The sequence below is a fragment of the Perca fluviatilis genome, chromosome 9 (genome assembly GCF_010015445.1).
Source record: "Perca fluviatilis chromosome 9, GENO_Pfluv_1.0, whole genome shotgun sequence".
In the NCBI taxonomy this organism is placed as follows: domain Eukaryota; kingdom Metazoa; phylum Chordata; class Actinopteri; order Perciformes; family Percidae; genus Perca; species Perca fluviatilis.
Genome location: NC_053120.1, coordinates 22,807,549 through 22,835,416, shown reverse-complemented (window position 1 = coordinate 22,835,416; position 27,868 = coordinate 22,807,549). Strand labels below are relative to the sequence as shown.

The window sequence follows — 27,868 nt, the reverse complement described above, 5'->3', positions numbered from 1 at the left end:
AAAGTTCCTATCCTAACCAGCATAAAACGGAAATGTGTTAGAATCGGAATGCGGTTGGTTTTATTCATGGATGTATTTTATTGTCTTTAACCATGCAAGTAAGCAAATAAAGTGTGTGAAGCAGCGCAAATGGGGAGATGTGAAGAGGTCCAGCCAAATAAATAAGATATGAACGCGTCTTAAGCAGCCTGGCTGAGGAGTAAACGACGCTGTGGAGAGAAATAGATATAGCAACTTTGATTTAAAAACGGGAATAATAAAAACAAACGTTTTCATTTTCACTTTTACCGGGGGCTGTATTACCGAGGGTCAGCGGCGCTGCGCCCTGGCTCTGGAGCACCGGAGCCGGCTTGGATCAGCGGTGCCCCATATATACAGTATCTACGGCAACCAAACTTCACTGGTGAGACAAACGTGTGACGGTCAGGGAGACGTTTTGGCAGGGGGAAACTGATCAGAAAATGTAACCGAAAATTGTAGAAATGTAGTGGAGTAGAAAGTATAGATAATTGCTGCAAAATGTAACAAAGTAAAAGTCAAAAGCAGGCTATGCACTATTGAGTCTACTTAAGTAAAGTACAGATACGTGAAAAATGTACTTAAGTACAGTTAGGACGAATTTGTACTTTGTTACATTCTACCACTGCATTTTGGCCCTATAAATAGCGATCAATCACCAAATAACGCAAGATTTAATCAGTTTAATTGCTGATGTAAATTGCAGTGTTAGTGGGTTTTTTTGCATACTATGATATTCTTTTCAACAAATGATCAGAAATACATTACAATACAATACTATCATTGTAAACGACTGTAGAATTAAATAAAATGCAGTAAGCAATCATTTGGAGCAAATTGTCATCACTCAAATGTGCGTAAGAGTGCTTTTCAGTGTTCGTAGATTTTGTTCTTAGCTAAGAACAAATCCAAGTTAAGAAAACATTAGTGAATGCCAGAATCTTCGTAAAAAAGTTCGTAAGAAGGGTTTAAGAACACATTTCTTCGTAAGAACGGTTGGTGAATGAGGCCCATTGTGCCCACATATGGAGAGGAATGTGTCCAGGTGTCTACATGTGTAGAAACCATTAATGACACGATACAATTTTCCAGAATTTGTATGGCAGGATGTGCTTTAAAGATGTGAAATTAAAGAGGTTAAAACCAAAAGGTTAATTTCAGGTTTTACAGCAACACAAAATAGTAAATGAAATTCAGAAAAGTGCCTCAAAAATATCCCAATTAAATCTGTGAATCCAGCGCAGGATTTGGCTTACATTACCCTCATCAACTGTACATTGAGCCATTCACACCAAACCAGAGGCATCTTCAAGACTCCCTGAAGCACCTAAACACATAGCTGTTTATGAGCTGGCATACAGGTGCTCTTAAAAGTAGTTTTGCACGTCCATAAAGTTGGAGGACAAGATGCATTAAAAACAGCAAAGGCCGAGATCCTGACTTTTAATCCCTTGTATGGGTCAAGCTCCAAAAAGGTTGGATCCTACATTTCCCATGATCCAGTCAATTACGCATCTTTCAAATGCCAATGAACACAAATGACACATTCGTCACACAACATGGCCAATGTTAGGACTACTGTGAAACTGCTGCACATAGAGCTGTGATGACAGACCACCTATATACTGCTGCCCACCACTGCTTCAGCACCTTGGACAGCACTACTTCACTCAGCGTCTCAACCAGACTGTATTTAAAGGTCTCAACACATGTAACAGACTGTCAAAGAGCAAACAGGCCAAACAAACCACTACCGCTATGAACAATCACAGCACAGAGTTACAGTAAGGAAATACAGGTTTAACCTTTAAATTGGTTTCTTCATTGACCTTTTGTGTGCAACCTGATCTATCAAGTTCTAAAAGTCTGTCAACCGCCAGCAGAGAGATCCTGGGTCATGACACTCCCTTTGGACGTTGTTACATTATTTTGTGATAACAGCAATATGACGGCAAAGCTACTGATGGTGGGTAAACGCATTATTCTCTTGCTACAGCTTGATTTTTCATGAGACAATAGTGCAATAGATCATTGGTAAAATAACTTGTTTTTCGATCAGACCTGGGTCCCACATATTTCTCTGTCCTATTCTGAAATACTGCAGAGTCATGATGAAAAGTTATTTTTCAGACTTTCTCAAATAGTTCCCCATGGTTTAGTATCTGCAGAAATGTTGTAATGCTGCTTCTGATGACCGGATGGAAACTGACCCTTTTCTTTGCAGCTTCGCTCCAAACTTTTGCTACCTGGTGTGCTTGGAGCTGCTGCTGGCCAAGTCCCTTCCTGGTTTCATGCACTGCTGCTAGTTAGTTTATTGTTTTGTTCTAACAAACTGATGTGATATGTGCCATGACAGCTTTCAATCAAACAGCAACTTTAGAATGCCACTGCCAATTACACTTTTATTTTTTATAAAAAAGGTTAATACTTAGGTTTATTTTCCAGCGATCTTTCGGGAGTTACCTCGACATTAAGATATTTATGTCAGAGTCCGACACAGTTAAAATCTCGTTTTTTTCTCATACTAATGACACATACGTTTTTTTTGTGTGGAAAGCCTGTTTTATTAAGCAACTGAAGGCATTCGGTAATGTCAACAGATGAGCGCATCAGCACACACGGGGCAAGAAGCGCACGTTAAGAGGTGCGCACCTACATAATAAGCTTTTTTAAATTTAAAACGTTCAATGCCTAATCGCGCTGATGTGACCGAGCCCGATCCCGAACATAATTTCTGTCCGAGCCCGGCCTCGTTTATTTATTAAATAGTGTGGCCATTTGGCATTGTATTCTGAGTTGTAGATTAAGGACACAGCTGTAGTCTCTTTCTGTGCAAGTTATATTATACTTATTTTGTGCTGTACCATTTACAGTCTATGCTGACTGACACCAGGGAAGCAAAGTTTTCTTGACGCAGATAGAATTGCATTATTTCTAATACCAAAGATTATTTGGAGCAGATACTGTACATGACCAGAAACACGTCATAACCATCAGCTGATCATGCACTGATTAGCACAGTATCACACATCTCTCTGTAATATAACTGAAATCTGTGGATGGGAGATGCTGCAAGTAATTGACCTCCCTCCCTGTGAGTTCAATCTACATCCTCTGGCACATTCTCTTCTGCTGGTTTCTCCATCTGAATGAGATCAGCATCTTCATGACCTTATTACACGCAGAGAGAAGGAACAGTTTGTGTTTGTGTTGTGACCATATGGCCCCATTAGTAGGGTAACGACCCCACAGTCCCTCCAGGACACACACATTTGTGTGTGTGTGAGCAGTGGTCGCAGGCCAAATGGTGCATGGAGAAGCATCATCTGTGTAAATGGCCACTGGGGGCAGTGTTAAGTGTCCTGGAGGGTCTCCAAGGTCAACACACACAAAGCATCATGCTGGCCATGCTCTCATACATACACACACACACACACACACACACACACACAATGTACTTGCACAAAACAAACACACACTGTAAAGTCTAACAAAGGGCAACCTGGCAGGGTTCAAAGTCAAATAGATCGTTCCAGTCTGCCACAAAAACTGTGGGGCTCGGTCAGCAGAAAACAGAAAGCATCAGCTGTGGAGATGTTAGCGCTCGTCTGACGAGTCATTCTAAGCTGTAAACACAGAAGCAGAGGTCAGCCTGCCGCTTAAACCTCATGCTGTTGTTACTGAGGAGTCAAGCACTTGAGAAACATTATCTGCCCTTCCCATATCAGCTTAATTCGAAGTAGTCTCACATTTAGTATTACTCACTATTTAGTGATGTCTGTGACGGTCTCTGATGCTGTATGCGCTTTTGTTTGTCTGGTCATGTTTGTTGTATGTATTTTTCCTTCAGTTTTGTCTGGCTATGCTTGAGGTTTTTTTTATCTTGGAAAAAAAAGATCTTGATCCCAATGAAAATACCTGATTAAATAGTATCACATGGCTGCGTATGTAGTATATTCACTCAAGGTTCTACCAGTATAACCTACTAAACTAAAAATACAGAAATCACATGAAATGTAATATAATCATCATCAGAGAAATGCCACAACCTCTTCTGTAGAAAGGGGACTGGTGTAGTCCTGTGGAGTGCAATTGCTGGTACCCTTTTAAAGGAATTCTAAGTAATGTGAATCATCCAGCTCTGTTGTCCTGCCTCCTATCATTCAGTCAAACTACTATCATCTATCTCAATTGGTTTACTCTTTGTTTCTTTTATTGCCTTTCTGAAAAACTGAAAATGTTCCCAGGGATGAGCATTAAAAGTTAACTCTTGACCTTGGAATGTAGTTTGACAGCCATTTCTTTTCTTATTTTTTTCCGGTTCCAGAAAAAGCTAGTACATGGACCTTGATGTAAATGGTAAATGGACTGCATTCATACAGCACCTTTCTACCTTCCCGGACAAAGTGCTTTACAATTTGCCTTTCATTTCACCCATTCACGCACTCATTCATACACCGATGGTGGCAGAGCTCAGGAGCAACTTTGAGTTCAGCATCTTGCTCAAGGACACCTCGACATGCTGATAGGAGGAGCAGGGGATCGAACCGCCAACTTTGTGACCAGAGGATGCCCAAAAATAGGATTATTTTTGTCAACTCTAAGCTAAATGAATATCCATTATCTATTACTGCCATGATAAAATTATTATTAACAATGCTTTTTGCTAATAAATCTTATAGCGTTGGAAAGCCCGTTTAGGAACATGCATTTGTGGGATGAGCAGCAGTGCTGAGTATGTGGGTTGCGCCCACGAAAAATTTGCCAAATCTTCTCTGCCAATGCCAAACAGCTTATTCTGCCATTGACTCGTTTGGTGTTTGGATGCTTGAAGTTTGAAGAAACAAGACATATTGGCAATTGAACAATTCATTCATTTTACAAAAAGGAGCCTCAGTAGTGTGTGGAAGAACCATACACAGCCACAACAGCCTGGCACCTCCTCCTCATGCTGGTCACACACAAGTGTGGGATGGCATCCCATTCTTCAACCAGCAATCCTGACCTCAACCCCATTGAACACTTGTGGGATCAGCTTGGGCATGCTGTTCATGCCAGAGTGACCAACACAACCACGCTGGCTGACTTGCGACAAATGCTGTTTGAACAATGGGATGCCATCCCACAGCAGTGTGTGACCAGCATGAGGAGGAGGTGCCAGGCTGTTGTGGTTGTGTATGGTTCTTCCACACGCTACTGAGGCTCCTGTTTGTGAAATGAATAAATTGTTCAATTGCCAATATGTCTTGTTTCTTCAAATTTCAATCATCCAAATCCACCAAACGAGTCAATGGCAGAATAAGCTGTTTGGCATTGGCAGAGAAGATTGAGAGAACATTTTTCATAGGCATAACCCACATACTCAGCGCTGCTGCTCATCCCACAAATGCATGTTCCTTACAAATGGGGCACCATTTGAAAGGGAACTAAACAGGCTTTCCAACGGTATAAGATTTATTGCCAAAAAGCATTGTTACCACAGAGAAATAATCTACCAAACACAAATTTCCTTACTTTTTTTGCTAAATTTAGTTGACCAGCTGGTCTGCATTTTTTGATGTTCATATCCTCTTTCATACCAGTCTCTCTCTCCCCCACTCTCTCGCTATTTTTCCATCAAACCCTTCTGGGTACCAATTAGGGCTCAAAGCTGCTACAGTGTGTGTGCATAGGTGTGCGTTTTCCTGCCTGCATCCTGGTGTTTTTGCGTGTGCCTCGCTGCATGTGTGTGATAAAGCCAGCTCAAACAACAAGCTATAGGCTACCTGTCAACAGGCACTTCAATGCTCACCATCTGCTCACACTAGAACATGGTTTTCATTTACCCACCAATCACAAACCAACACTACCATACAGGAGAGAAAAGCATGGTGCTGATGAATCCTTTGTAAGACCATAATCTGCATACTCCTTGTGTGTATGTGTGTGTGTGTGTGTGTGTGTGTGTGTGTGTGTGTTTTGCACCTGTACTGCTAACCAATTGGTTATTGTATACATGCCTCAGGTACCTTCTGATATCCCTGTGCTAATCAATAATTTGTTTATGTATTGGCAACAGTACACATTAATCAACATTGACATTTAAAAAAAAAACTCCTTTGTAAATGTGCCAAGGTTAGATCAACAGCTAATTTGCGCCTGTGGTCCCAAATATCCCTTTTGTATTCAATAATCAATAGTCCTTCAAAGCAAAGATTTTATGTCAATGAGAGGGTTTTAATTAGAAAAGGGTCAAGTAAACAAGAACCTGGGAGACAGTCAAAGTCATTCTGCCTGCAGTATTGTTGTAGGAAGGTCACACGTGTGTACATATCAGCTCAATTTAGAATAATGTGAAATGTACCACACAATAGTTTTCCACTTCCACACATGAAAATGTTATATGATATATATATATATATATATATATATATATATATATATATATATATATATATATATATATATATATATACCCTCTCTCCCCACATTGTGCCCTTCTCCCTCACATTCACACTTTCCACCACCCCTTGCTATCTTCTTTCTGTATAATGTCATGCAGACATACATTGCCGGCAGCCTTCAGGCCATTGGGATTGAATACAGCCTATATTTATAGAGGGGGCGATCTGTTCAAACATATGTTCCCCTTAACAAAGTCATCAATGTCAAACCCTTGTCTCTAGGGCTCCACTAATGCTACATTTAGCTTTGCATGCATAACATTATTAAGCAGCTGGACCGAAAGTGTTGGAGTTGGAGTGAAAGCTAATAAGCTATTCTGTTGACCTTTGTGGGTCCCAATAATTACTTCAATAATAGGTGAAGTAGACTTTGGAGAATGTGTGTTTGTGTTGATGTGGTGAACTGGGACAGAAGGTATCCAAAAGACTGAAACAACTATTAGCCTGGACAAAATATTATTACCCCAGTGTGCACTAAATGGTTTCAATTTAATGCTGATACGCTGTACAGTATCACATGCATGAAAAACACAAGTCTCTTATTTTTCATACCTCAGTACAGTTGGCTAATAAACTGCGTAATGTCAAAACAAAAGAGCAATTATAACAGAAACATTGTAGGTATTGAAAACATGGTGAGGGAGGACAGGGAGAGTTAAGAGTTATGTTCGTCTTTAGAGAAAAGCTGATTCCAGTTAGAGGTCAGAGCAGACCCTCTTGGCTCAGGATGCAAAGATTCACTAAAACATTCTGGATCTCCTTGAGAAGGTCCAGAAGGACCCAGACAGCCAAGCTGAAGGTCTGGCAGCATTTAAACACTTAAACCAGCACACAAACCGATGCTTCCATTTGTAATCCACCAACCAAAAATAAGTGCACGCTAGGACTCTACCTGATGCTGTGCCCAAGGATGCTCCAACATCAATTTTCTGATGGAGTAAAATACATGTGATTTATAGTATAGACTTTACAGATCCCAGGAATGACCTGGGGAGGAGAAAACACTTTTACTGCTCATAGAGCAGAAGAGCCTTGAGATGAAGGTTCAGCTCAAGGCAGAGGAGTTGGAAAAACTCCCTTAAGTTCCAAAAAGTAACTGTGAAAATTTCCCAGATGTCTCAGTAGAAGAATAGATTGCTCAGAAGAGCAGGATCAAGGCTGTCCTGAGTCACATTAAAAAATCAGATGAGAAGAAAGACCTTTCACAGTACGACAAGAGGCTCTCTCTCCTTAGGGCCCAGTTTCTGGACTGCCAACACGTCTAGCAAGTCAAACTGAGATGCAAGATAGAGTAGGGGTTGGAATTACCAGAGGCCTCACGCTACGATATCACGATACTTATGTCACAATACGATATTACTGCGATTTTAAACATATTGCAATATTCTGTGATATATTGCAATTCATTACCTTTTTTCCAACTTCAAATATTTGCAAATTTCAAATTATGTCCCCAAAAGGAAACTTTGTCAAGATCTGTTTTATTTATAAAGATACACTTCTGTTTGCTCATCTCACTTTTATTTTATTGCTGCAAAATGGTATTGTCAAGCAGACAAACTGACCAACACATAATAATAGATTGATACTTGGCGTCTGTGTATTGATACAGTATTGCCACAGAAAATATCGCGATACTATGCTGTATCGATTTTTTCCCCACCCCTAAGATAGAGGTGGGAAACTCTGCTGAGCCAGTGGACACAGGAGTTATTGGATAACCCAGAGAACTACATACACTGTTACCATGCAAAGGTTAGTGCAGAGGTGAAGGAGAAAGACAATAACGTCCATATTGACTGATGAAGAAATGGAAATAAGATATTTCAGAGGTTCAGACATTTCCTAATGAAACAGCTGGATGCGTTTTCTTTTTTCAGATGCTTTTATTGAACAACACCAGGAAGCCACGCACACTGAGCAGAATCATCACAGCCCTGACAAAGAGGGAGGATGAGGAAAAAGAAGGTAAGAATAATGTAGAGAAGGTGCAAAAGAAGATGGTACTGATGAGCATGTTAAGACTGGCTCCATCTGTAATCCACCACACAAAATTAAAAATCTTTTCACGTCATCTGAAATACAGTGTTTAAAAAAAAAATGTTGCACTAGAGGACTCACAGCAGCATAGTTGTTATTTTAAGTTCTGCAGTAGTGACTTTAAAGTGCATCAGCTATAGAGCTAGATTTTTAAATAGTCAACTTCATAAAATGAAGTTATATTTATTCTGTCCACTTTTGATAACAGATGGCTATTTTGTATCATTAAATGACAGGTGAAGTTGGAGAAAGTTCTTTCCTTAGGTGCAGAGCTTTTACCAGCATGCATCTAATCCCTGCTAATAGCACTCTCACTCTCGTCTCTTTTACTTCAAGCACTTAAGTGAAATTATTTACATATTCCCATGCGAGGACTCCTCCGTTAAAGAGCTGATGCTTTCATTCTGTCTATCCGTCTTACATTTTTCGTCCATTGCTCCATTTTCCCCGCATTAATACGGCTACCTCAATATCATATGATAGAAAATATGAAGTCAAAATGTCCCTGCGTACTTTGCAGTGAATGCCTGCTGCTTCTGCTACAGAGTACAGCTGTGGAGACGGCACAGGCAGTGGTTGGCTCTTTCTGAGCAACCAGCTTAAAAAAAAAATATATATATATTTACATTTTTTTGTATGAAAAGGGAGTTTTGTTACATCTTTTCTTTCTCTGAGGCCACACAGAGCAATAATATAAAACCTCACAACTTTGAAAGCTCTGTATATCAACATAACACCCACAGCCCTTGCTAAACACTATGTATCAGCATCCCAACACTTGATGACCAGATTCTTTCTGAGGACTCTTGCTCAGTCTCTCACTCTTTTCCCCACGAGCTTCAGTTCAACTATCCAGGCAAGATCACGCTGAGCAGGGGCCACTTTCTGCCTCACGTGCCCTATGGCAGCGCTATGTATTATGTACACATCTCTCTGTGGATAATGTGCTCAAAAAATGCCCCCTGCCTGCCCTTGTTATTGGAAACCCTCTTACGATGAATAATGACAGACATCAGGGTGCCAAATGTCCCGTGCAGGACACCGTAGGCATTTCTCTGCTAACAGGAGGGGAACAACATCTGTTTGGCTGCTGAATGCAACGCTGATTCATCAGTCTTACAAACACACCTCGTGTCTTAAAGTTGCAGTCAGCGGTTTCAGAAATGCACTGAGGGATGAGTTTCATACAATGTCAATCAAACGGCATAAACACTGGCACTTATGGCTAATCCAATCATAAATAACAGCAAACGTATGATGGTTAATGACAGGAGAAAGGCGTCGTGATGCTCTCACGCCGCTCGATTGATGACTGTACCTTTAATCATGACTTGGCTCTGGTCTATGACTACTCTGAAGGACACTCAGCCTGATGCAAATTCCCCCATGAGGGGAGAAAATTGCAGACATTTCATTTTAATGCCTCTGCACTCATCAAACTTAGAACTTGCTCAAAGTTTGCAGTGATGCTGAGAGTGGAGGTGGAGAGGGTTCATGTGACCCATAATAGAGGAACATAAGAGACATAGAAGAGCAGGCTCTTTTTTTAACTGCAAGCCTCTTTTTGTCATCTTGAAGTATCCTCGAGGATTAATATCGGCCTTTTTAGACTGTAACCTCCTTTGCCCGCTTCATTTTGTTTACCCCCGCCGTCAGGTCAGGTCATATCACGTCATATCACGTGTTAGGGAGACGGGCTAAGTCGAGTGTACAGTCTGCGTGTTAACAGAATCAGTGCCCTGACACCTCCTCAGTGGAAGTCATTTTCACAAGCCTCATTTTGAATGAAGGCGTTTAATACAAGTCAAAAGTGCGAGAGGATTTCATTTCATATTCCTGAATAAATCTGGAGGGGAAGGATTGTGGAGGGAAGAACTGACATATGAATGGAGAGGAGAAAATGTATGCCTCGAGGAAATAGACTGGGGAGAGAGTGGGCGCATAGAAAGAGAGCGGGGGGGATATGGGGGTGCAAATAAGCATAAGTCATTTAGAGTAGCCTTCCCTGTTTCAAAGGAACAACCTCACCTGTCTGACAGGTAATGATATTTCCCTCTTAAACACCCTTACCTTCCACTTTCTGTGTCTAACGAGGGTTCACTACAATAGAAAACTACAAAGATTTTGTGGCAAATCAAACAATAACTATTAAATAAGGGAGGGAAAGGGAACTTTTAAGTTATCTTACCAACAATGTCCACAGGCAGAGAAATGTTCTCAAAATAAAAGTTAAAAAGAACCCACAAACAATACCATCCCTGTCTAATAGAAATTATATCCATATAGTCTGCAACAGAACATACAGGGAAGGAAGAAAAAAATAATGGCACCTAGATTACATTTTTCGTCAACATGATGATGAAACATTGTTATGAACATACTTATCTGGCAAGTCACAAAATGTTGACAATTTAGTAAAATGTTGACTGACAATGTATTTTTCTGCCAAATATCTGCACATAGCAACCTTATTTAACCGTTTTATGGTTATGTGGTCATGCTTAGGCACACAAATAACTGGTAAGTAGTGCTACTGTCAGTTAAATGCGTTACTAACGGCGTTAATGCAAACCCATTTTAATGGCGTAAATTTTTTTTGCGCGAGACTAACGTTCTTTTTGGCCTAGCAAACTTTGTAGTTTTTTTTCACATGCTGTTGCAACAACTAGTAACGTTAGAAAACTACAACACCACACCGGATCTAGCTAGACCGGAAACAAAACAGGCACGCCACACACACTTGTTTGGGCTTGCGAGCTGGCCAAAGAGTAGTAGGCTAATAATGGTGCGTTCTTTTTGTCTTGTAATCGCAACTAGTAGCTCGAGTGTGACGTCACATCCATGTCGGAAAACGAGTTACCGTGGGTTGTTGCGTTCTTTTTGTCACACAATACTACGAGTTGGAGAAAAGATGGATTTTTGTAACATTTTTAGTAACATTTAGGATTCTATACACCCAGTTATTGACATATTACACAACTATATTTCACAGTTTGATGCATGGAAATTACGTTTTGATTAACGTTAACGTTAGGCTACTGCTCTGCTTTCTGCTCAAGGCTCGGCTTAAAGCCGTTGTTGTCATATAGCAACCGAGCGTCTCAGCTGCACAAGCAACAAAATAACTAATCAGGCGGTATTTAACTCCTAATAAGACTGTAGCGACATGCCTATAGGTAGCAGTATACAGTGCTATGTGTACGACTTCTTCATTTGGTTACAACAAAGACAAAAGTGCTTAAAACTGTAGAAAACCACAATGTTTACTACGTGTGATGCACGACGTAGCCATCTTTGAAAGTGAGCTCGGGGTCCTCTGAGTTCAGACGACTTGACGAGTTGTAAATACGACCTCGGGGGCGTTCTTTTTGCAACTTCCGGGTCGTAACTCCGGAAAACAACTCATAAAACGACTTCAGTGGACAAAAAGAACGCACCATTACGTTACGTTTTGAGTGGATGGCAAGCGCAAGACGTCAAAATGGATGCCAATAAGATTCTGAATGGAAAGTTTACTTTAAAAAAGTTGCCAAATGGTTCCATTGACGAGACCAAAGTGATCTGTGTGTTTTGTCGTTGTAAACTGAGCTGTCATCACAGCACGTCCAGTCTGAAATACCACTTGATGGCCAAGCACACATCTGATGCCAATTCTCCGCCCCCTCGTCAAAGCCAGGCGACAAAAGCACAAAGCAAGCCGATCCACTTTTCCATGTTGATAAGAGCATTAAAATGAGAAAAAACTACTGGGACAAAAAGAAATCAAGGGACATTTAGAATAGATAAAAATGTGTGATTAATTGCAAGTTAACTATGACATTAATGCAATTAATCGCGATTAAATATTTTAACTGTTTGACAGCACTACTGGTAAGTAAAAAAATCATGTTTTGTGGTTGTTTTCATTTTAAGATACAGTGCATCTGTGCTATGTGGACATGATCAACATCTGTAAACATGTCTCCCGCCAATATTTGTATGATCCTCCTTTAAATGTATGCAGTACGGAGAGATACGCACGCTGCAATATTTGCTAAAAAGTCCCCCATCTGCATCCATGGCCTGGTGCACCAGCTTGGTAAAAACACTGTATGTGTGTGGGGCAGCATGTGTCAAACTAGGGACTCAAACTGGATAGGCGCAAAACTGGATCCGTGACTTGTCACATCACTTATTGGGACTCGTGGTAAATGAAAAAAGAAATGTGCCTTGCAATTTGGATGGCAACAAGTCAGCTTCTACTTAAAGTGTCTAGTCTAAACCCAACTTCACCTTTGTCATTGTGCCGCAGTGCCTTGTTACTTGGCCTAAAAAACTGCGGTTCTTTAGCTTCAACCATGGAGGCTCCACCAATAAGTTTATCTCAGCCTCAAGAGGCAGCTCTACTTCTGAGAAATGTTTCTATAAAAGGCTACTGCTGCCTCTTGTGCTCATTTAATCCCAGCAAACACTAGATGGATAGATGTGGGGAAGATAGTCGGCACCAAATTGGAAAAATCCTGTATTGTCTTTTTTTATTCCTCTCTTTTTGTTGCTCTCTCTTTCAATCAGAAAGTCTCGATGCCGTGTCTCTCTTCTCTCTGTATCCTTCCATCTCACTTTCCGTCTGTCTCCCCCCCTCAGGCCAAGATGCCCCTGTCCAGGGAACAGACTGTTTATGAGCATCCCCACTGGAAACCCACTGATGAATGTCACTGTCTTCAGTGAAATTAAACATTTAGAGAGAGTCCTTGGAAAGGACTCTGGGACAACAGTAAGCTAGCATATCCTCAGGTTCTCTCCTTTTTTGTTGTCTTTTTCATGTTTTGTAATTAAGACAGAACATCAGCGTCCACCAGTGCTGGCTTGCATTTCCTTGCCCTCTTCCTGAGATTTGTCATGTTCAAGGAGAGAGCAAGGAAGAGGCCGGCTGGAGAGGGACTGTGAGCCAACTGCTTCCTACTTTTGAACAAAACTCATTAACAATGCTGCGTTAAGTTATTTCAGTTTCCTTTTTTTTTCCATTCATCCTGGAAATGGCTTTTGTTTAGTATCTCTCACCCACGACCTTTTATTTACTGCATTTGCATCACAAAGAATAACACACATCTTCATAGGCGGCTCAGGAAAACATTCCTAGACTAATGGTCTAGAATGTTGCTCTGAGCTGCGGCTGCATCCCAGCACCCACAGCAGCCATTTATTGGCTCAGTCTGCGTCTGGCTTTTATGACCACCTAACTTAAAGAGGCCCTTTTCTAGAATTACTGCACATTGAGGTGTGGCAGAGGCAGAATGAGAGCTCTCGGGCGTTTTAGGGGACAGGTGTTTTATTTTCTGTGTGTGCATGTGCACACGCATAAGTCTGTCATAGTGTGTGTGTGTATATATATATATTCCTACAAGCATTTGTGTGTGTGTGTGTGTGTGTGTGTGTGTGTGTGTGTGTGTGTGTGTCTTGCCTGTTTGTGTGCATCTTGCGTGGTCTGTTAAAGGCCTGACAGAGGTAATCACTCAGTGAGATGGAGGGACGAAGCAGCTTTAAACGCAGACTCTGTTTTCGGCTTCACTGCATAACCAAATAACGCTCTGTGTGTCGCAGAGGCTAATAAGGCGTGTTCCCTTTCCGAGCAGCTCAAGGGGAAAATAGCCTTCCTGCCTTGAAAAAAAAGAAACTACTTTTACGAGAAACAGACTTTTCTTTTTTTTCCCCCCTCTTTTTTTCTTCTTCTAAGCTGACAAATAAATTGCATGCATTTTAATGTTTTTTCTTCCTCTCCGTGCTGTCGGGAGTTGAAATGACACATTTCACTGCCCCTGCAATGTCTTCATATGGGTATTTATCAGCCCCGGTGACTCCTGGCTGTGTTAATAATCCCATAGCACTGGTGTAATGGATTCAGCCAAACCCTTGCTTTATCCCAGGTATCCTCCCTTTCTCCTGCTAAATCCACAGATTATTACAGAAAATACTTTTTCTCTCTTATACTTGTTCTGTCAAATTAGCTCTTTTAGCATCCCGGCCCTTTAGAGGAATTACAGGACTTATTTGGTTTTTGCTGAATGCAGGATAATCACCAGTTCACTGTGGGGTTTTAGAAACACAGCTCAATCTATCTCCCTTCTTTTCCTGTCTAGCTCACTGAGCTTGGAAGTCTTTCATTTTTACAGATATATTTGATGACTATAGGCTAAGAGAAGGTTAAATTGTTCAACTTCATATGGCTGAAATGGTGTCTTTACTTTTTTTATCTTTTATTTGTAAATTATTTTGTGAGGAACCTTACTGTTATATACTGTATGTAGCATGGCATTATATTGTAGAGTAGACTGCAATATGTAATGTCGAACATAGAGAGATGGAAATTATGAGTCTGATCATTCATGATTCACAATTCACTATGGATTTTTTCATGTCTGACATTAAAACTGACAAATGTTAAACGTAAACCTTGCTAAAACAAAATTATGTTATGGATTATATAAATGACCTGTGTAACTTGGCCTTGTTTAATTATGTTGCTTTATATTATTTAATATAATTATTTCTAGACAAATCTTTACAAACTTCTGTTATTTCTATTTACTTTTCTGTAGATACTGTAAATGGGGCATTCTGTCTGTCTGCCGTTTGTCTGCGCATATATCTTTCCACTTTCACATAAACTTGCTTGTTCCTTTTCAGTCCCATTCTATCTTTTCCTCCCCTATCTATCCATCAATGCATTCATTTATCTCTGTATAGCAGTTTCTGATGACTAGCATCCAGCACAATGCCTTGTTCAGGCAGGCAAGGTCTATGGATGCGTGATGGAGTGCTCTGCTCAGCAACCTGGCAGCGACGTGAACAAATTGATTTTCTGACAGATTAAAAAGATTAAACCAGCCATAAAAACAAGCAGGAAAGTGCTTAATGGACCATATGTGCACAATAAGCTTTCATATGTATTCTTTCCCAGCTTCTCCTCAGGCCATCCATCTTATTTACACTGACAGGTCACAGGCCACGCTAACGTGACTGTCATGACGGCTAGAGCATGTCCTTCGTGCTATTTTGCAAAAGCTGGGCATATCCTCAAATATCAACGGTACACAAAGCTGCAGGTAAATGCATATTTCACGTGTTTTTCTCTGTGTCCTGTCAGTTAAATGAAACAATCGTTCTGGTTACCACACATTTCAATCTTGCTGGTGCTATGTAGCAGAACCACGTTGTTATGCCAATTCATGCATAAACAAGTTAAATTAAAGGATAATTTCGGTTTTTCTTTTTCAACCTGGACCCTATTTTCCCATGCAATGGTGTCTAAGTGACTGTGAATTGGTCCAGTATTGAGCGAGAACACTGTAACCGGAATTGACCATTAACGTTGCATTGCAGCTTTTTTCACCAATGCTGACTGCAGCTGTCTTACTTAATATTGGACCAATTTCAAAGATTGTTGTTCCCATCAGTCACTTAAGACACAAGAACATGGGAAAATAGGGTCCAGGTTGAAAACAAAAACAAAGCTACCCTTTAGGTTGTTTGTGGTATGCATGCTAGAGGTGTTCAGTACAAATCTGTAACATATAAACATCAAACTAAGTTTGCTGAATCACCATTGTCAATGACCGAAACCAAAACTTTTAGTGGTGGAGCTCCCCTCGCTGGTGACTGAGAGCACCGTTCAGTAAGTTACTTCCTTGTTAAAGCTTATTAAAAGAACCACAGAAACATTCATAACGTGATTACTGTCACAGATAAGTGGCTGCTGAGCTATTCATCTTAAAATGCTTGTATAGGCCAAGTTTTGTACTGAACAGCTTGAATTTAAGTTTACTCACTGCTCTACGTAATGAAGTGTATTTAAACAAAACAATTCAAATCAGCAAAACGCCATTTCAAATTTACACCTCTAATACAGGCCTTCACTTATCACTTTAAGAGACCTTTGCATTAGGGCTAACAATTACTGATCAATATTAACATTTCACAAATGGATCATTTCAGCAAAATCTTGACTGATAAGCCACCAACACAATTTCTAGATTTAATAGCAAAATGAGCCCTGAATGCGTGGACTTTCTCGTAGTTTGACGTCACACAATGTCCAAAACAATGTGCTGAGATCATCAACATCAACCCAATTAAACATCCAGTAAGTGTGACTGTCTGCAGATTCCTATTATTGGTTTGCTTGCAAGTTTATAAACAGAAGCAGAAAAGTGAAAATGTGTTTAAACTTTTTCTTCAGTACAAAAACAAAGCACTCCATCGAGCAAGTCGCACTGTTATGGTGGCCAGATAAATGATCTTCAACTCGACAACAAAGTCAGGGGTAAAGACATTTAGGCTTACACTTTTCAGAAGAAAAAAAAAACAATGTAAAGCAACAGTACACAATCCCATCAATACACTTGAATGTAAATTTGAACTAATGAAAAATATATTAATGTCTCATATAGGTCTATCCCCAAACTGATTACGCTAATGACTGCTGCTTCTTTCCGCCAGCCCTCCCTTCAGTGCATCAAAAAAGGCAAATCTAGATGTTGGTCTGTTGTTATCACAACTAGCATTAGTTCCTGCACTTCCTGTCAGTTTCTTCACAACAAATGCCTCCCACAGTTGGTATAATTTTGTATGTGAATGCAGGAAGTGCTTAGTGTAACAGTAGCTTCACACATCAATGGCTTTGGTAAAAGCCATGATAGCATGAAAAAAGAGAGGGAATCAGGAAACTGTAAAGCTGCTATTGATACCTGTGTAAGAATGGGAAGATGCATAAAACAGCCTTTGCTACCATTTTGTCAAAGTAGTGAAAGAATTAGGGAATGGATTATTTAAGGATTGTTTCACAATATTGAAAGCACGCAATGTGATGTAAAAATATACCGTAAAACACCAAGTACAACACAGCTCAACTCAAACTTGTTTGATGAAGTTCAGCAAAGTAGCCAAAGTCTTGGATGGGTTCATTTTTGGTCAGCAAAGATGAGCTAATACTTGATTCAGGCTCTGACTATGACCTGTGTCTGAGGATGTAATTAACCAGCAATTAGCCGGTCCCAGTGTCAGAATCCCTCATGATTGAGTTCATATTAAGTCTGCACAAGTCAAAGGGATTCTGGAGTTCAGCCCGACGACATTCACTTTAAGGGTCAGAAAAGAAAGAAAGAACGCAATATCCTTTTTAAACAAATTTTTTAAATTCCCCAGTTTCCTTGATGCTATTGGTCAAGTGCATTCAACTCAAATACAGCACATGGATTATACCAAAGCTTTCCTCCTGAATGGAAATTTAGGCTTTAGATTCTATGATCTTCTGAACCTCTGAGCTGATTTGGACTTAAGACAGAATGGACACATATATCAGCAGGAACCACAACTATAAACTGTTAAACCTCACAATTTATGCACTATTATCTGTGGCCGTTTAATCACTGGCTTTACTCTGAAAACAGCTCTTTTGGCCATTGTCAGTAATTGGACCATCAAACACTGCAGAAACATGAAGCACAGTTTCTTTGACAAAGCAAGCTGAGAAGCACAATGTGACACTGTTAGCTTTGAAGCTGAGGCTTATAGGAGCTTTGGGAGAAGATGTCTCCTCCAATGTTGTGTATCCAGTGTTTTTCCAGTATGTGCATGGAGATAAACTAGATGAGGAACACAAGTTTGTGGGGCATTTGTTTCAAATTATTGTACTTTTTATGCAAAAACTAGCCTACAACCTCAACCGTATCCATCTGTACCCAGTCAACAAACACTCCATGCTAACACTTAGCATACAATGTCAAGTGAACTAGTATCTTGAATGTGCAAAAAGTACACAAAAGCTCTGCAGTTAAATTGCAAACCAATTTCTAATGATAAATTATCTGACAGTGATCAAGTATTTTGATTATGAAACACTCACCCAATGTTGACTTGAAAGAGGACTCACATTTGGTCTTAGATTGAATCATCACCACTTAGACAAGAGATTAACTGAAAAAAAAAAAGTTTCATGGGAATTTCTTTACTGCACCATTTAAAAATGTTTCTTCCATATTTTAATGTGTCCAGATGGTACCAGCTATATGCACCGTACGAGAACCCACTACTTAAAATGTTAAAATGTTTCTTGGTAACAAACAAATAATACGCACATGTAATCTAAAATTACTCTGGCTTAACATTTAGGTTTTACAAGACTATATGAAAAAGTGTTCATGTTTATTTGTAGCAATTTAGAGCATGGTGAGAAAGCCACAGTTTACTAGTAAGTCAATACTTACGATAGGCTTACAGTTCATCAGTGGGACATCAGTCAGAACAGGCAAATAAATCCAAACGGTGTTCAGAGGGGTAAAAGTTAGGGAACAGATGGCGGGAAACAAGTTGAGGCACGCCAGCAGCAAAGCAACACAGACACTCTTACAGATAAACAAAGGCAACAGGACTTTATACACTGTCAGCTAATGACCAATTGAGATCAGGTGCATAGGCAGGTGACTGCAAAGGAGGGAGAACAGTGAGGGCAACTAGTGGAGAGGTGAGGCATGACAGGGACTGGGAAGGTACATAAGACATGTTGGTGCAAACACAGGAAAGAAAGTCTGAGGGTGAAGAGGCAGATGACAGAAACAGAAGGATCTTCTCATTTCTCTATTTTTTATCTCCTCTCTCATCCGTCCTCCTGTCTGTGACCCGGAATTCGATCTCAGCACGCCATCTTGAAGGATGTCTCAATTTCTAAAATGCGTCTCGTGGAGAGAGGGGGCTTGCCAGGGGAGCTATGAGTAAGACGCACAGGTGGTCTATCCTTTGCAGAAGTCTTTTTGGTACCTGTGACGTTAGAAGAGGTGTGACACAGAGCTGGAATATATAAACCATGGAAGCTGTGCCACACATCATATTTAATTGATGTTGCTTTAAAAATTATCTCATTTTGTGAAATGCCTGTTGTCTCGACTCCTGTCTCCTCGTGTATCTTCCTAGTCTCTTCCGCTCTCATCTCAGGTGAGAGGGACTGAGACGCGAGGAGAGGAGGCGAGAAAAGGAAACGAGGATGTACAAACTGAGAATTGAGAAGAGGGGAGAGCCTCAGCTAATGTTTGTGTATATAAAATATGACAATGTTGACTGCGTTTCAACTTCAACAGATTATTTATACATTTCTAAAGGAGTCTCTGCACACTTTACAGATTGAATACAAACATCAGACACAAACATATGGGTACTCACATGCGCACACAGACAGGCAAGTCACTGTTCTAATCATCAATACAATAACAAAAATGAAGTTACTAGTTGTCAGGTAGAAGTCTCTTGAATCAACAGTAAGTAAAGTAAAGTGTGAAGCACATAAATGACTGTTCAGAGTAATAAGAAGTCATCTCAAGCCTTGTAGATCAGAGGGAGTATTTGGAAATTGGCTCTGGTTTGTATTGGTATCTGACACAAAGAAATCCATATAGGTAGAATATGATTGAATGGGTTGGCCAGCAAAAACTGCATGACAATAATAATTTCTAGATGGATTGTATTTATATAGCGTTTTTCTAGTCTCAACAACTACTCAAAGCGCTTTTACATAGATGCACCATTCACACACATTCATACACTGTGGCCGAGTCTGCCATATAAGGTGCCACCTGCTCATCAGATAAACATTCACACACATTCACACACTGATGGCGCAGCATCTTCGACATGGGACTGCAGGGCCAAGGATCAAACCACCAACCTTCCGCTCTACCACCTGAGCCACAGCCGACATAGGACTGTATATACAATGATTTTGGCATCTGTAATTGATAAAATAGGAAGGATCCTCCTGATGTAACGTACATGAAATTGGCAGATTTTGAAATGTTCTACATTTGCTCAGCTCCAATCAGTGCCCATATTTGTATCTTTTAACCAAAAAAAGGCTTCTTCTATATAAAGCTAAACTTGGGGGGGTTAAACTGTTCTCTCACAAACTAATAGTTAGAAAATAATACAATTGTAATGATGTGTATACAGGGAAAATCCAGTATACAATGAAAAAATATGCACACAATGTAGGCTTTAAAACACTACCAAGTGTGTCTTTACTCCACTCAGCCTCCAATGGAAAGATGCTTCGTGAAATGAACCATGGATTACATCCCATCTACAATAGGTTGCATAAAGAATGAGATAGGCATATATCCCCCTATTCATACCCTACCACATCAGCTTAGAACAGCACTGCTGACTAGACAGGAGGCAAGAAAGATTATAATACCTCAATCTAGCGTAAACTAAGGTTACAGACTGGGCCTGCAGCCACAGGATGATGATCTCCCAGCCAGTCTTCCTCTTTGAAATGTTGGCTTTTCACAGTCTTTTGCTTTTCCTTCCCCTTTTATCTTTCTCTCCCTCCTTTTTTTCTCCCCATTTCACCCACTCTCTGGGACCTTCTTCCTGACACAAGCCCCGGCAGCTGCAGTCGGCGGAGCAGCCCGGCTCGCTTCTTGATTCAGTCGCATCTCCACAGATGCCTCCCTGGAACGCTGCAAACGGCTATTACATAAAAGCTGAGTGAGTTACAGGCAAATCCTCTCTACCCCAAAACTGCCAGAGCAAACTGCCAAACCAGAGAGAGAGAGAGAGAGAGAGAGAGAGGGAGAGATGCTGGTGTATTTTTGGGCGGAACTGCAGAATGTCAGCATTTAATCCCTCCCCAGCTCCCCATTTTTTCCTTTAATTCTTTCTTTCTTTCTTTCAGTCTTCAGTCCTCAACCCTCTCTCCACCCACAGCAACTCCCTACATACACACACACACACACACACACACACACACACACACACACACAAACACACGCACATAAATCCTCATGCAACACAAACACACATCATAGCTCAGTCTTTACACAATGCTGGAGGAAGCAGCTTGTCAGAAGTGCTCCATCTTTTCCCTCAAAGTGAGGATGTAAACATGTTGTGTGTGTGTGTGTGTGTGTGTGTGTGTGTGTGTGTGTGTGTGTGTGTGTGTGTGTGTGTGTGTGTGTGTGTGTGTGTGTGTAGTGACGACTGGCCTGCTTTAAAATTTGGCTTCCCAACAGACACCAAATATGTGTTTGTTGCTTCAGCTTCTCTGTTTCTCTGGCTCTCCCTCCAATTCTCATCAGTTCTGGGCAAACAGCTAAAAGTGGCGCGTTTAAGTATGAAGTTGTGTTTGAGCTGCGGTGTATGTGTGTTTGTGTCCTGTAGAGTTATACTGGAATAAGAACACACAAGTTCACTGGGATGAAAATATTAATGACAGCACACGCACTTGCTTATACAGAGAAAACACATTTAGAACGAGGCCAGTGAAGCACGCACACACACACACAACACACACACAAAATATATACACAACACATTCACATGCCCTGCCACACACACCCACTACACACGAAAAAATGCTTGTAGGAATATACACACACACACACACACACACACACACACACACACACACACACACTGTGACAGTGATCCCACAGCATCTCTGGCTGGGTTACAGTGCCATCACAGTGTGTGAGCGCCACACTCTGTCACTCTGCCTCGCTGGCAACCAGCCTATCAAAACGCAGCAGCCCACACTTCCTGGTGTGATGGAATTGAGCCTGTTTCTCTTCTCTCTCTTTTTTCACTTCCGAAAGATCTCGCAGTTGTTGTCAGGAATAGTTGTGTCAGGAATTTTTCAGACAGAAGATGCTAATATTCTTAAACACCTCAGTTGCTATTGACTCAGGTGGATTAAAAGTCATTAGAACATGTGGGCTTTTGTGTGCTGAGCTCATTTCTGGCAGGCGCACATCAAAACAATGTAATAGGATTTCCTGACAGTGAAATGCAAATGTTTAATCTTTTCCCTTTGAAGTGTTAATTAGTATAGGTAATTAGAATCCATATCACCTACAATACATGAAGCTTTAACAGTTATAAACATTCAGTCTTGTATTTTAACACTGGTGTGTGGTAAATAATCAGACATCATGTACAAAGAACTCCAGTGGTTGCAGGTTTGATTCCCACAGCAGCTCATGTGTTTAACGTCAGCGGTTTGTCCCCTGTTCTAAACCTCCTTCAGCAGGTTATTTAACTGCCCACCTACAGTAAGGCACTCCAGATAATAACATCAGCTACAGTGCCAAAACACAATTTGTCTCTGATGATTTCATTAATTTGTCAGTGCAAGAGATTAAATTGAATTAAGTTTCTGGACTCCTGGACAGGTGCTGGTTTTACTGTAAGTGGTCCCTGAAGGTAACAATGCCATTACTGGCTGATTCTGTTGGGACAAAACACTGTTTACCTTCATCCCGGCTCGGCCCACAAGACCAAAAAAAATTAAGGAACGCTGATGTCTGTGTCCTTGACTCTTAAAATGTTTCATTCCCAGACGCTTCCGACTTGGCTCGGCACTCCATCAAAGACAATTAGCGTAGTGTAGGTGCAAAGCCACTGGGGGATCATTTTCTTGTCACTGCACTAGCGACTCCTACTGGTTAGTCGGGGCACATGTGCAGAGGAAGCTGAGATATGGGGGTTGTATTGTTTCTCCAGTCATCACACTACTCTACTCTACTACATGTAGCTGTTTACACTTCAAGCCACCAGTGAGCATGGGCAATGACAATGACCAGAGTGCAACATCTTTTAAGGTTCAATGCCAAAATATGTAAGATTACTTATTTCTACAATATTGTGCATGCCAGCTACGGTATAATAAAGTTAGTAAACAATTGTAGTTACGACAATTAAAGATCCCCTAGAATCAAAAATATATTTTTGTTATTTGTATGTCCCCTAAAATGTCTGACATTGACTTTAATGACCGTTATCAGTGCACATTTTGTCACTAGAGAGGTGTTTTCACATTCCACTACTGTAGGGGGAGATGTCTGTGCACTTCCCTAAAATCTGACGTTGAAACGTACCCCCTAGATTTGGTACGTCACAAAGCCAAAGCCAATCACTGTGTAAAACTCAAATATATGCAAAGAAACCTGAAACCTCCAGCGCAGAACCGACTTTACAGTACAGAGAGCGAAAACACACTGTAACATCGTAGCCCAACTGATCAACATGGGAGCCAAAAGGAAGCGTGCAGCACCTTCCGGCACTTCGGGAGGCTTTGTAGCTCTTCAGACTCCTGTCTTCCAGTATGAGGCTTATAAATGTATGCCTGAATCTTTCCAGTGTTTCTAGCCATTTTGATGCACACTGCTCTTTCACCGGTCAACCTAGCGCAAGCAGCGGTGGGTGGGGCGCGAGGCCAGAGCCAAAATTTCTCAACCAGGGAGAAAGAGCAGATGTATTTCCAGACCCTTTTGTTATTGTATGTTGAAAAAAAAACATGTAAAACACAGTATTAATCATAGCAGAGTACTTTCACATACTTTAAAATGTGTCTGGGGGAGGACTTTAAAGTATAGTTAACACACTTAAGTTTAAGGATCAGAAAAGACAGTAGTAACAGTTTCAGGTCTGAGACAAGATGCAAACTCTGCTCTCCTGCACAAAAGGTAAGCACATCATGGGGTAGCCTCTAACTCACCCAGTAAGAGCGCTCGACCCATGTAGGCTGAGTCCTTTGCAGCGGCCCAGGTTCGAATCCGACCTGCGGCCCTTTGCTGCGTGTCATCCCCCATCTCTCTCCCCCTTTCATGTCTATCCACTATCAATATAATAAAGGGAAAAGCCCCAAAAAATAATCATGTTCAAAAAAAAAGGTAAGCCCATCATAAGCCATCCACCACGCTGCCCTCCATGGCCTTACTTTCCTTGCTAAGGCACCTAAAGACTGTACGATAACAACAATCTTACAAGTTCCCTCACACTGTGTAAGATAACTCTAATGGTCTTGGTCACCATCTGTGCGAATATCAATTTTGCGATGAATGTCTAGTGAACCATAGCATTATGATATACTGTAAGTTGAAAAAAATAATCAAGCAGAGACATAACATGTTGTACTCACATCATCCAAAAAACATCAAAGAAGGACTGACACGTACATTACACCTGTTGAATTACACCATTTTAATCCCAAATCACTGACAATTGTATTAAAAAAAACCTGTTATGTCGCAAGCACCACATGTTCTTTAAAGAGGTTGTTGAACTGACTCTAATTTGACAGAAAGTGTTTCCATTGAAGCTAAAATATATTCAAACTCAGATTTTCCAGTAATTAGTTTTTTTTATGTACTTTTTAAACATTTATTCAAAAATAAATTGATCTTTTTACCGAAAATGTTGTGTTGATGGAAGGGAGGGTTTCTGTAACTGCTTGTTTTGTTTATTTGCAATGAACAAAAAGCCCCCCAAAAATTCACAATTCACAATTGTCAGCAGTCAACAAATTTGCACAGTGAAGAGGGGCCTTAAAGGGCACGATACTTTTTGCATTGACACTGAGTATTGGCACTGGAAGTCAGTGGGCTGCAGATTTGTGGATACTGTGCTGGTTCAATACCAACATGCATTGCCAGTGCAGGAAGGTGTGTTCCATGCACATGTGAAGCAGGCAAAAAATACGATGATGTTTTTATATTTACCAATATACCAATGACAATGATGCTATACTTACTGTAACAAAATGTCTTGTGTAATCTCGACCATACCTTAACTGTTTGTGGATATTGTAAGAATAATTAAATAAATATTGATAATGAATGTAATCTGGGATTGAGCACAGTTGATTTGGGATTTCCCATTTAGGACTAATGAAAAATTTAATAAAGTAGCCTAGTGGAAATGTGTCAGCAGTCAAAGGTACAGTAGGTTACAACGCTCAGAGGCTTGCAGCAGTAACAGTTGTACTCTAAACAACACACCTATATAATGTAGCCTCCATAGGCACACATTCAGATGCACTTATTGACACAAATGCGCACGCACACACACACACACACACACACACACACACAAAATCAGTAGTCATGCCTTTCTGTAGGATTCTCCTCTGGGTGCTGCGTCCAAGGTGAGTGCGCTGGCTGGCAGCTCCTGAGGAGTTGGTAGGAAGAGATAGCTGAGCGAAGCTATTAAAATACGGGCAGGAATTTCCCTTATCTCTCCCACCGAGGCTGCTTGCGCCGCTTTGTGCTATTATGGAGATAAAATGCACAGAGGCTTGGAATGAGGGAGGGAAGGAGTGAGCACGAGGAGGGGAGGGCGAGGTTGGGGAGGAAGGCGTAAGAACGTCAGATTTATGGAGCTAGGGAAGCTTAAGGTTATTAAATCGGAAGATTACTCAACTGCGAAATTGTTGAAGTTTTTACGAGAAGTTGAGGGATTTAGGCCTGTATTAAACAGCAAAGCATTAGGAGGCCTGCAATATACATTATTCACAATTTATTTTTACCCCTTTTCTTCTATTGTGTTCACCCTTTTCTTTAGTCCCCCAGTCTTTTCTCGCACGCCTTTCATCAAGCTCACAGACAATATCGAATTCCTCCTAAAATCTTATTCAGAGGAGCATCTGCACCTCCCATTTCTCCCCTCTCTGCCTCTACGGTAGCAGTGTGTAGACAGAGGAGAAAGAAAGAGGAGACAGAGTGAGACTCAAAGAGAAAGAAAGAGATACAGCTAAAGAGAGACGAAGGGAGACAAGGATTCTTCGACTGAGAGGATATAGGCTTGTTATCCCATGTTTCAGTAGTGTGAGGCAATGCATGCTTCAATCAAAGACATTCATCACTGTCAACCTTTTAGAGCGGAGATTGAGGGAGAGGTGACTTTTAAAGCAGGGGAAGAAAACAACTCATATTTTACGTTAGGATTTGAATAGTGTAAGCTGAACTTCACCTACATGTTTACCGTTTACCGAGGCTAAGGAGTCTCTAATACACTGTGCAATACAGGCAAATTGCTTTCATGGTGATGTGAGCATTAAATGACACTGGGTGTATGTTTGGGGCAGATGAATGGCAACACTTAAAAGTTGTTGCAGTTGCTGTGAAGGACTGTAACCAGACAGGTGTTAGTCTATTGGAAAATAGAAATATTTATCACAGATTGACAAAGGGACTCTAACACGTGCTTTTACATCTACTCTTACATCATAATTCATATTAATATAGTCCAACTTTGTTTACTATTGACTCTTATACATGATAGTATGGTCAGAAATATTAACCTGAGTCCTTGGTTTACGAAAAAAAATCACTTTTACCGAAGGTATCATCTTTTTTCTTAAGAGATGTCGAATGATTAACTACAGGGTGAGACTGATTTATTTAGTTTTTTGCACTTTTACAGAATTTATTTGTGAATTTATATTCCTAACGGTGTGTGTGTGTGTGTGTGTGTGTGTGTGTGTGTGTGTGTGTGTGTGTGTGTGTGTGTGTGAAATGTATTTACGAGGGAGTGCCCCCCCTCCAAGTTTTCCTGAAAAGAGAAAAACATTTGTCTCCTTCAAAATGGCTGTTACAACAGCGAGTCATACATAACGCATCACACCAACTCACATCAAACATAGGTGAGAAATTTGTCTGCCCCTACACACACACACACACACACACACACACACAACACACACACACACACACACACACAGCTGGTGGACAAACCTGCACTCACAATTCTTCGATGTTGCCTATCATTATGTGCTTGACTTCAAATTCTCTCTCTCTCTCTCTCTCTCTCTCTCTCTCTCTCTGAGTAAAACTAGAAAAAAACAGCTTCTCAGAAAGGAACATCAGGAGGGGAAAAGTGAATAAAACATTTCTTTCACAACAAACCCTTTTGATAGCGCACACACACAAACATTCCTGGAAGAGCTTCCTCCCTCTTGCAATGCCTCACCACATATTCCTGCATTTATTGTCATGGAAATTATATCTCCATGCATTGCATTTAAAGCTACAGAAATTCTATCTATTTTAAATGGAAGACGGCAGAGAGATTTCTTTAGCGATTATCTAAGGGCTATACGTGTGAGTTTGTGCGTGCATGTGTGTGTGTGTGTGTGTGTGTGACGCTGGTAAACACACGGCTGGCTGTGCTCTTTGATACACCAGGAGGCCTTGAGGATATTTCACACTTCTTTTATACTGTAGTTGTATTCTGCAGCGCACTCTCATCCTCTTCTTCTCCTCACCTAATTTGCAAAATTTCCCTCCATCCTTCTCTGACTGCAGTGACTCGAGGAGAATCTTTGCACCCCCAACTGTGATCTGAGGGATGAGGAACTTTTTTAAAAGCCGGCCAGCCAAGTTATTTGTATGTATTTATGAGTATGAATAGGCATGTTTGTTGGTATGTATCTGTATCCTGGTTAACTCTTCCATGGATGTTTATGTATGAATGTGTGTTTGCACACATGTTCTCTCTCTCTCTCTCTTTCTGTCCACATTTGCTTGTGATGCTTCTGTGGTGAGATTGATTACATTTACACCAAA

General features: G+C 40.7%; 1 protein-coding gene across 3 annotated transcripts in view; it reads right to left on the bottom strand.

The window, feature by feature from the left end:
• The window catches only part of agbl4 (AGBL carboxypeptidase 4), a 429,765-nt gene extending 410,899 nt beyond the window's left edge, over positions 1-18,866 (bottom strand). For 2 of the 3 annotated variants that reach the window (XM_039811721.1, XM_039811718.1), the window contains exons 1-2: positions 18,743-18,866; positions 18,382-18,452 (exon numbers count right to left, since the gene is read on the bottom strand). Coding sequence is in view for 2 of the 3 variants with exons in the window: in XM_039811718.1 (XP_039667652.1) it covers positions 18,382-18,430 (49 nt within the window). In the remaining variant the exon portion in view is untranslated. The remainder of the gene's footprint in view (positions 1-18,381; positions 18,453-18,742) is intronic. The other variant, XM_039811719.1, reaches the window with a different exon arrangement.
• Positions 18,867-27,868: the final 9,002 nt, after the last annotated feature.